General features: G+C 16.4%; 3 protein-coding genes across 3 annotated transcripts; 2 read left to right on the top strand and 1 right to left on the bottom strand.

Moving 5' to 3' along the window:
• Window positions 1–168: 168 nt before the first annotated feature.
• Window positions 169–2,375, top strand: PGAL8A_00392700 (conserved Plasmodium protein, unknown function; the record flags this gene model as incomplete). The annotated part of the gene is made up of 3 exons (XM_028670275.1): window positions 169–1,759; window positions 1,871–2,097; window positions 2,247–2,375. 3 exons carry the CDS (start codon window positions 169–171, stop codon window positions 2,373–2,375), a joined length of 1,947 nt encoding a protein of 648 aa, XP_028527044.1.
• Window positions 2,376–2,928: 553 nt separating this feature from the next.
• Window positions 2,929–4,782, bottom strand: SART1 (U4/U6.U5 tri-snRNP-associated protein 1, putative; the record flags this gene model as incomplete). The annotated part of the gene is made up of 1 exon (XM_028670274.1): window positions 2,929–4,782. One exon carries the CDS (start codon window positions 4,780–4,782, stop codon window positions 2,929–2,931), a length of 1,854 nt encoding a protein of 617 aa, XP_028527043.1.
• Window positions 4,783–8,539: 3,757 nt separating this feature from the next.
• PGAL8A_00392500 (conserved Plasmodium protein, unknown function) lies at window positions 8,540–11,027 on the top strand (the record flags this gene model as incomplete). Its single annotated transcript, XM_028670273.1, has 2 exons — window positions 8,540–10,777; window positions 10,983–11,027. 2 exons carry the CDS (start codon window positions 8,540–8,542, stop codon window positions 11,025–11,027), a joined length of 2,283 nt encoding a protein of 760 aa, XP_028527042.1.
• Between the last annotated feature and the right edge of the window lie 111 nt (window positions 11,028–11,138).

The raw sequence follows: 11,138 nt of genomic DNA, 5'->3' as shown, positions 1-11,138 counted from the left end.
TATTTACTTAAACAAATAAAAAAAGAAAAAAAAAAGTTCTTTATTAAATGTATATAAATATATATATATTTATTAAAGTAAATAAAAAAGAAAAATAAATGAACTAATTTGAAGGATTTTTTAAAATCAAATTTAATAAAATTTAGAGAATAATGCAAATAATTTTTAATGGAAGAAGAAAAAATATTAGATTCATTTGAAGTTTTATATAATAATGAAAAAGGGGATTTATATTTAACAAATAAATTTCTTATATATATATCTGAAAATACAAAAAAGGTTAAGGATGAAAATAATTCACTGTTTTTGATTGATGATATTGACTTAAAAATTTGTGTATTCAGTTGGAAAAAAACAGAAAAATCAAAAAAAAAAAATAAAATACGTTTTACATTTGCTAAAACAAATAACAAAAATAATTTTTGTTTTCATGATTATAACAATACAGAAACATTTATTTTTGAATTTTTTAATGAAAAGGATTACAACAATATATCAGAAATAATTAATTATTTAAATAAAAATAATTTAAAAAGTCATTTATATATAAATTTTAATTTAAATTTAATAAAAAATAATTATAAGGTATATGAAGAATTAGAAATAAGTAATACAATTCATAAAAAATTAAATAATGAAGAAGTAAATTTAAACAATGAAAATAATAGAAGTTGTATTAAAGAAAATGAAGGAAGTAATAAATTTATTGAAAAAGAAGAAAATAAAAAAATAAAAAATGAAGAAATAAAAGACATAATAGGGGATAGTGAAAGTCACGATAGTGATGAAAATAATGAAAACTTAAATATTAATGAAAGCTATTTATTAAATAAAATATTTGATGTTGATACTCATTTAAAAAGTTTATATGATTTATGCATACAAAATAAAATATTAAACGATAAAGAATTTTATAATTTACATAAAAATTACATTTATGAGCATAAAAACATTTACTCCAATGATGATATCAATATACTAAAGGAACCTATATTCATATCAGAAGAACAGAAAAATTCTAAAAATGTTGAAATAAATAAAGAAGTAAGTAAATTAATTTTATCAGAAAATCAAGAATTAAAAAAGTTATATGATTATTATATTGAAAATAATATATTAAGTGAAAATAAATTTTGGTTTTTTTTATTTAACAACAGATATAGTCATTTATTTTTTTGTGATAAAAATGAAAAAGACGTTATAACAAATAAAAATTTTTTAAATATAAAAGACGAAAATACTTTTGAACATTTATCATATAATTTAGAAAACTTAAATCAAGATATAAAAGGAAGTTTAGAAAAATGTATATTAAAAGAATATTTATCTACAAAATCCCATAATAAAAAAAATATATTATTTAAAAATAATTACTATTTTAAGGAAGAAAACTTAGAAGGTTTTGGAATATTTACGAATGAAAAATTAATAAGAAATAATAATAATTCATATAATTTATTAATTAACAAGTTTAATAATTATTGTATAAATATTATGAAAGATAAAAAATTTACTTTCAAAAAGTTTTATGATGATTTAAAAGAAAAAATAGATGACACAGATTTAACTTTAGTTGAACGGAAGCAAGAATTATATTTCAACTTAGAAAAAAAAAAAAATATATGTGATGACGAAAATATTAATGATCAATTATTAGAAAATAAAGATTATTTAAATAATAATTTTGAAAGTTTCATGGACGATTTAAAAAGCAATAAACAACAAAATAAAAAAAATTATTCAGAACTTTTCAATATAGGTAAAAAGTGATCTTCAAAAAAAAAAAAAAAAAAAAAAAAAAATTAAATAATAATATAAAAATAAATAGAACCAAAAGAATAATTTTGTACCTTATTATTTTTCTTTTCAGGTAGACAACTATTCGTTTTAAATACAAAAAAGTGTCAGAATAATCAGTCCTTATTAATAGGAACAATTGATTATGAGAAACATATAATTGATATTGTAAAAGAATATCATCTTAAAATTAATTATTTACTTAACTTATTTTATACATCATATATTCCCGAACAAAACAAAAGAAATAAAATCCTCGAAAATTTATCGAAAATAAAAGATGAAATACAAGCTAAGCAGGTATAATAAAAAAATAAAATAAAAAAAGTTATCATCATAATAATTAAATTATAATTACATTTTTTATTAACTATTTTAACTATATATTATACTTTCGTATTTTGTATACCATCTTAATTTTTTGTAATTTTTTTTTTTTTTTTTTTTAGGAAGAATACAACAGTATATTAATTATGGGAAAACCATTATTGATTCATTTATTTGAGCAAATAAGTATTTGCAAAAAATTTAATGAAAAACTTCATAAATATATTCAAGAAAAAAAGAAAAAAACATAAGTAATTAAAAAAGACAAGTAGAGAATAAAAACTAATTTCAAAATGTACTCAGTAATAATTTTTTTACAAATTATAAAATTATATTTTTTTTTGTTTTTAATTATTTTAAAAAATCATTTTATGATGTATTCTAAAATAAAAAATTTCATTTTCTATACAAAAAAAAAAAAAAAAAAAAAAAAAAAAATAGTAAAATGGAATTAAAAATGAAAAGAAAAGAAAACAAAACAAATTATAAAATAAAATTGTTATTAAAAAAAAAAAAAAAAAATTATTAATCAAAGTATATAGAAACAAGTAATAAATAAAAGTTTTCATTTACTTATATAAAAATTATGTATATATAAAAGAATAGGAAAATGAAATATATTTTTAAGAAAATTACATTTTTTAAATTATGAGAAATATATAGATACATATAAAAAATATAAATAAAATAGTAAAAATTTTTTGAAAGTAATCAAAAAATATAAATATAGGTATATATATAATAAGGAATAATAAAGATATAAAAAGAGTTATATGTATGAATAAATAAAAAAAATATATTTTTTTAATTATTGCTTGATAATGTAAAATATGATTTTTTTTGTATTTGCTGATATTTTTTTAAGACATTTAATGTTGGTAAAGAATCGATTGGATTTTCCTTAAATCTTCGTTCAATTTCTAATCTCTTAATTTTTTTTTCTAATTTATTTTTACCTTGTTTTTTTCCGTGAAAAATCCATGATATATAGCGAAAAGTTTCTTTTGGGGTCATAACCTTTCCTAAATCATTTTTATAATCTAATTTTATATCATTTTTCTCAGTTGACATATGTAATGGTTTATTTTCAGGGTTCTTATATATTTTGTCTTCAATATTTAATTCTCCTTTTGTTTTTAAATATTTTAAAGCACCATATAATCCTTCATCTAACTCTATTTCATTAAAAATCTTCGATGCCCCCCCCGATGAAATTTCATCACATGGATCTTCATCGTAATCAAATTTGCTATTTTTTTTTTCTTCGTTTTCTTCTTCATTTTTTATTATTTCTTCATCGTCATATGTATTTTTTAATATGTCTTCATTAATATTTTCTTTTAATAGATTTTTTGATGAAAGAAAATCTTCATTCACATGTTCTTTTTCATTTTTTTTTGATTTCATTTTTTTTTCATTTTCATGTATATCTCTTGGTAAGGAGATATTTTTACAAAATTCAGATGCATTTGTTAATTTTATAATATTATCATTTTTTTCATCGTTTGATTTTTTTTCTTTGTCATTTATTACTATGTATTTTAACAGTTCATTTTGATAATTATTTTCTTTTTTTATTTTTTTTAAATTATTACCTTTTTGTAAAAGTTCATATAACTCTTTGTCTTCTTCATTTTCACTAAATACATCATCAAAATAATTAAATTCCATATTGGCCTGTTCTTCTCGTATTTTTTTAATAACATCATCTAAAATATCAGTACTTTCATTTTTCTTAATTTCATTTTCTTCTGTTTTATTCCCTTTTTCTTCATTTTCCTCTTTTTCGCTGTAGAGGAAATCCCAAGCATCTTTCTTTCTTTTTCTTATATTTTTAATTTTTCTTTTCTTTAATTTTAAAATATTATCTAAATTATTCTTCTCATCTCTTTCTTTAGTTTCTTTTTCTTCTTTTTTATCATTTTCTTTTTTTTGAACTTCTTGTTTTTTTATTACTTCATTATTAAGCATGTCTTTATTTTCATCGTATTGTATATTTATATCAAAAGAATATTTTTCATCTTCATATTTAGGAATCATATTAATAGAAGATCCATCTCCTACAGTTTTATTATTATCGTCATAATATGATAAAGGATCATAATAATTTTTATTCCAGTAGGTTTCATCATTTTTTGAAATTAAATGTTTCATATTTTTTTTATTTAGTTCTTCATTTATTAAGCAATCTTCTTCATCATCTAAAACACTTTTATCTTTTAATGTTAAAATCATGTCATCAGTTATATCTTCATTTTTATGTTCAACTTTTACACAACTAACAAAATTATTTTTTTTATTTTTTTTTCTCTTTTTAATTTTTTCTTCATCATCACTGTATTCTATAGATTCTTGTGCTAGCCTTTTATTCATTGTTTTTCTCGTTTTATTTATCCATGATTCTACATCATTAATGTCATCATTATAATATTCGCTTATTGATTTAATTTTGTTACTTTCCTTTGGATCTACTTTATTAATTATTTTATTTTCTTTTTTTAATTTTTCATTTTTATCATTTAAATCTTCATTAACCAAATTGGACTTATTATCAACTATTTTCTTAGTATTATCTTCTTTTATTTCCAACTTTTTCAAACCTAATTTTTCTCTTAATTTATTAGTTTCTTCTATACTTAATTCGCAAACATCATCCATGGTATAATTCTAATATTATTTATTATTTTAAAGAAAAAAAATATATAAATAATTTGTTAAATATTTTTTTTCGATTTTAAAACATTTTATATATTTATACATTATTTTTTTTTATCCTAAAATACATTAAAACCTAATATATAAAAAAAAAAAAATGTATATATAAAAAAAAAATTTTTATATATATTTAAAAAAAAAACTATATAAAAAAAAAAAAAAAAAAAAAAACTATATATAAAAAAAGAAAAAAAGAACACTCGAAAGAAGAAAAATATATATAATTTTTTGCTAATAAAAAGTTACTAAAAAAATGATATAAAAAATAAAAAAATTTTACGAGATATTCAAAAAAATTTTTTTTTTGTTAACATAAAACATATTTTTCTTTTATAATATTTTAACCATTCAAAAAAAAAAAAAAAAAATAGTAAAATAATAAAATTAATTTTATTTTTATTCTTTTTAAGCTTCTAATTTTTATGACATTTAATGAATTAAACAATATTTCATCCTTATTTAAGTAGTTAAAATACAAACTATAAGTATAATATTATTTATATCAGTGAAAGATGATTTTTTTTAAGATAAAGAGTTTTTCATTTTCATGTAATTTAACTTATAAGAATCTTTTAAATTAATTAAAGAAAATATAACGACAGAACCAAATACAAATAAATTTTTATATTAATAATAAAAATTTTTTTATTTTTTATTTGATTTATTCTTATTATAAATTTTACGTAAAATGAAATTATATTGTATTATAGGTTATAATATTTAAAAAGAAAAATGTGTTTTGAAAATTATAAATATTATATATAATTTTGTCTTAATTATTATTGCAAGTTTATTTAATTTTGTTTGATTATGAATATCATTTACGACTATTTTTTATTCATTTAAATGTTACATATCTTAGTTAAATTTTTTATAAAAAAGTTCTTTAATTTATATGGCAGCTTTTTAATAAAATGAAAAGTTTATATATCGGTAATTATTTTTAAGATTAATACAAAAAGAAAATATTGATAAATATACTAAAAACTTATTTGAAAACAATTATTTTAAATTTAATAATATTATACTTATGATGAACAGTAGAAGCTAAAAAAAAAAAAAAAAAAAAAAAAAAAAAACGTTTACTAAAATCAACTAAAGTGTAAATACAGAATATAAAATATAGTCAAAAATTACAACATGAACAAAAAAAAAAAAAAAAATAAAAAAAGCTATATTTATATTTATTTTATGATTAGCTCATTTTTTTTATTGTAGAAAAATAAGGTTTAACATATATTTTTATTTTTCAAAAAATATAAAAATAAAAAAATGAGACATTTTTTTTTTCCTATATTTAGAGTAACTAAATAGTTAACATTTGTTTGAATATAAAGTCTGAAATATATTTTCATTTTATTTATTCATTTCTTTTTCTCTTATAATTTATTATGGTCATTTTTCTTAAACAAATTTATAAAGAATTTAATTATTATTAAAAAAAGAAGTATAAATAATTTTTTGAATTATATAATTGAAATTCATTCATTTTATTAATTAAATTTTAAATACTTTAATGGATATGCATATATATATATATATATAATATGTATTAAGTATATACAAATACACATGTACATTTACATGCTATAAAGTTTTATATTTTAAAATTATTTTTCCTTAATTTTATATATACAAAATATACTAAAATAAATTTTTTCGTTTTCTTTTATTGTGATTATATTAAACTCGATCAAATAGTTAACAATTATAAGATTATTTTTTACTTCTTCATGCTATATATATATATATATAATTCAGTTAATAATTTATATTCTTTTTTTGCTTAAGAAACTTTACACACGCTTTTTTCATTTTTCTTAAAAAGATATAATAGTAAAGAGGAATTTATAAATACATTTTTTGTAATATATATTTTTAATATATAATTTTCATGTTATCCTTATATTTTTTTTTAAATATATAACTAAAAGTTATATTGTTAATCTAAAAGCTGTACCATTTTGTTATATTAAGTTTACAAATATATACATATATATATATATATATATATATATATTTGTAAATATTTTTATTTAATTTTTTTAACATATTATAAAAAAATATATATATATATATATTTAAACATTTATAGAAGTATATTAAAAAGAAAAAAGGAAAACATTTTAAATAACTTAAATAATATTTAAGAACACACTGATATTCCATCTTTATACATATTATTTTTCATATAACTTTACAATATTTTTTTTAAGGAATACATTAAGCTTTTGGTATTTTACATAAGTTTTATGTTTTATACTTAATTCATTTTCATTTAAGAAAAAAAAAAAAAAAAGAAATACCAAAAAAACAAAAGCAAAATAATATTCATATATATATATTCATATATATATATATATATAGTTTTTTTCAAAAATTTGTGAATATGAAGATAAAATGAAGGGGAATAATAAATATTATTATAATAAAGATATATATAAAATATCTTTAAAACATTATAATTGATTTTCGAAAAATTAAAAAAGTAAAAATAAAAATTTTTTTAAAAAAAAAAACATAATATTCATGTTTTATTTTGTGTAAAAATACAATAAAAACAAAATATATATATAAAGCATATTTCTACCAAGAAGTATATAATATAAATTTTTACATTTTGTCCTTTTGTTTTTCTTATTACTATTCTTTTTTTTTTTTTTTTTTCTTTTAATAATAATAATAATACGATATATATAATTTTGAAGTAATAAGAGGTAACACATTACTTGATAAACATATAAGAATAACAAATACTTTAATTATATTTTAAAAAAAGAGAAAATTATTTATGATTTAAATTAATAATTTATTTTAGTGCTAATTTATTTCATTATTTTGCTGTTTTATTATAATAATATTTATATTATTATATACATATGTTTATGTATTTATTAATTTATATTATACATACCTTGATTTAATCTTTTGTTATTTTACATATATATATATATATGTAATATTTTTTATATTTCATTTATATATTTACATTTATTTTTTTCTATTATCGTTTATTTGCGATAATATATGATATATATAGAAGAATGTATAATATAATAAAAGAATTCATTTAAATAAAAAATTAAAATAAAAAATTATAAATTAGAAAAACACAAATAAATAATAAATAACCTTATTTCTTACATTATTCTTGATTATTTCTTTAATATACATAAATATAATTTTTAAGATATTCAGTGTGTATATTATTTATAAAGTATATATATATATATACATATTTTTATAGTTATTATTTTTCTTTATATTGAAATTATTATAATTTTAATTTTTTTTTTTTTTTTTCGTTTAATGAAATAATTACTACATTTTAATCTATTTTATTTTTTTTTACTCTCATAAATAACGTAGGGATATAAATTTTTTTTTTTTTCATGTATACATAAGATTTTTTTTGAAAACTTTAATAAATATATGTTTGAGATTATCTTCAAATACATATATATATTTATATATATATATATATATATATATGTATGTATATATATAATTTTTTTTTATATTAATTTTTAATATTATTTGTGTTTAACTTTATTCAATTTAATTTATTATTTGTGAAATAAAAGAAATTATTCATAATTTAATGATATATAAAGAAATTAGGTAAATATATATATGTATATATATATATATATTTTTTTTTTTATCTTTTTTTTTAATATACTTTTTTTCTTCTTTTTAAATGGAAAAAGAGAATTTAAAAAATTTTAGTATAATAGATAATAGAGGTACTGATAACCCAATTAATTCATCATGTGATAATATAATTGATAAGAATGGTAATATAATATATAAATGTTACAATAATATTTATAAATTAACATATAGACATATTTATAAATATAAAAGAATAACTACAATTAGTACTGATGTAATATATGATAAAAATTATAATTCATATACTCCCTTATATCATTATTATTATGATGATGTAAATAAGAAAGAGAATTTAGATGAAAAAAAAGATTATGATGACACAGATGAAATAACTTATTATGAAAAAAGCACTAAACAAGTATGCTTAAAATATGATTTGCATGAATTACTATTGTTACGTTTTTTAAATTATGATTTCGAAAATGATTCTGATGAAATATTAAATAAAAATTGCTTTTTGAAAGAAAGAAAATTTTCAAAATGCATTTCAGGAAAATTTCTTAAAGATAGAAATAATACTAATACATTGACTAATTCCACTACTACTAACAATAATAGTAATATCACCAATAACAATATAACTAATAATATTAGAATACGAAATACATATACTGATGATAATTCTCAAGTTAGGAACCATAGTTATTCTTTAAATTCTGTAAATAATTTAAATACGAAAATTTTTAAAAATTTAGATGATAAATGTTATAATCTACCAGTTAATAATATATACATTGATAAAGAAGGAAAAATGCATTTAACTGGGCAAGATTTCTATAATTCAAATAATAATTTTAATAATAAAATCCTATCAAATAAATATGATAGAAGTTTAAATTTTCCAAAAAAAGAAAAAGATCTCTTAATGGATTTTGAATATAGTGATAAAATAAATGTAAGAAAAAATAATTCTGAAAAATATTGGGATAATCCATCACATTATCCAAAGAAAAATAACTATGATATATTTACCTTAGGTGATATAAAAAAATATTCAAAAAATAATGAGAAACAAAAAAATAACTTAAACCTGAATGATAACAGTTATAGCATATTTAAAGATAATGAAGAAGAAAATTTAACCAAAAGTAATTTTGCAAAATGGTTTAAGAACAATAATATTAACGTTAATGAAAATATAGATATATTAAAATATTTAAGTAATAAAAATATGCAATCAGATACTGATTTAAAGAGTAACCAAAAATCTTTTAACATTAATAGAAACTATGAAAATGACATTTATAATAAAAATGGTAATTCTTTTAATATAGATATAACTAATACAGGAAGCAATGAAGAAAAAATTAGTAATACAGTTGCTGAACTCTTAATAAAGCAAATATCCATGTTAAAAGAGCGAAAAAGTATGGATAATTTAGAAAAAAGAAATTCTCTTGGTTTTTTTGATACCAACTGCCAAAGTAGTAGTAGCATTAACATTGATAAAAATAATTTAACAGAAAAAGAATTATATTCAAAAGAAGCAGGGAAAAAAATATTAGAAATTTTTAAAGCGTTTAATTCTAATAGTTTGCCACAAGAGCAACTAGAGCAACAACAATCTTACATTAATAATTTAAACACAAATTATTATAATGGAAATAATAAATATTATTCTATGGATAATATTACATATAAAAAAAATTTTATAGATAACTATATGAATGATGGAAATAATATAGATCATTTAATTATGCATAAAAAATCATTGAAGAACAAAGATATTTTAAATAATTATAATTTACAAGACAACTGTAAATCCTCACTGAATCTGAATTCATTTAATAATTATAATAATATAAATAGTTCTAATATAGATAATTATGCACATTCTTATAATAATTTTGATTCATTTAAAAATAAAAATGCTGCTCAGTGTAATATTAATATTACACCTATAATAAATTCATTATTACGTTTAGATAATGAATATGAATATAATGATAATAAAATTCCTTCAAATTCTAGTAATTACATATCTGAAAGTATACAAAACGCTAAAGTTAATAATGTTTTGGATTCCTTAAAATCATTATTAAAAGCTTCGAAGAATCAAAATAATAAAACTTTTAATACTTCAAAAAATTTTAATCAAAATAATAAATATATAAATTATCATTCTCAGCAGTATTATCCGTCACAACCTATTCAACAACATCGTTCCTCTTTTAATGATTTTAACAAAAAAAAATTTCAGAAAAAAGATAAATTTAATATGAGATATCCTGAATCAGATATGACTACTAATGAAACATTAATGGTATGAAAAAAAGAATAAAGTTAAAGACTTTAACAATATATATTATTTATTTTCAATTATATACAACTTCTTTATTTTATAAAATTTAAAGAATTATTTTTTAGAAGTATATATTTATATATATATATATATAAATTGTATTTTATTATATAAATATTTATTGAATATTTTACATTATTTTTGTGTATATTTTCTATTTTGTTAGGCACTTAAAAGTTTAATTCAAAATCAAAATGAAATAAAAAAATAATTATGAAATTAATAAGTTTATTTATAAAAGTAAATAGCATATCATAGGATTAATTATAAAAAAAAAAAAAAAAAAAAAAAAAAAAAAAATAATAATAACAATTGCTGCAAT

The sequence above is a fragment of the Plasmodium gallinaceum genome (genome assembly GCF_900005855.1).
Source record: "Plasmodium gallinaceum strain 8A genome assembly, contig: PGAL8A_v1_108, whole genome shotgun sequence".
In the NCBI taxonomy this organism is placed as follows: Eukaryota; Apicomplexa; class Aconoidasida; order Haemosporida; family Plasmodiidae; genus Plasmodium; species Plasmodium gallinaceum.
The sequence above is the reverse complement of the archived record's forward strand: the minus strand, read 5'-3'. Positions and strand labels throughout refer to the sequence as shown.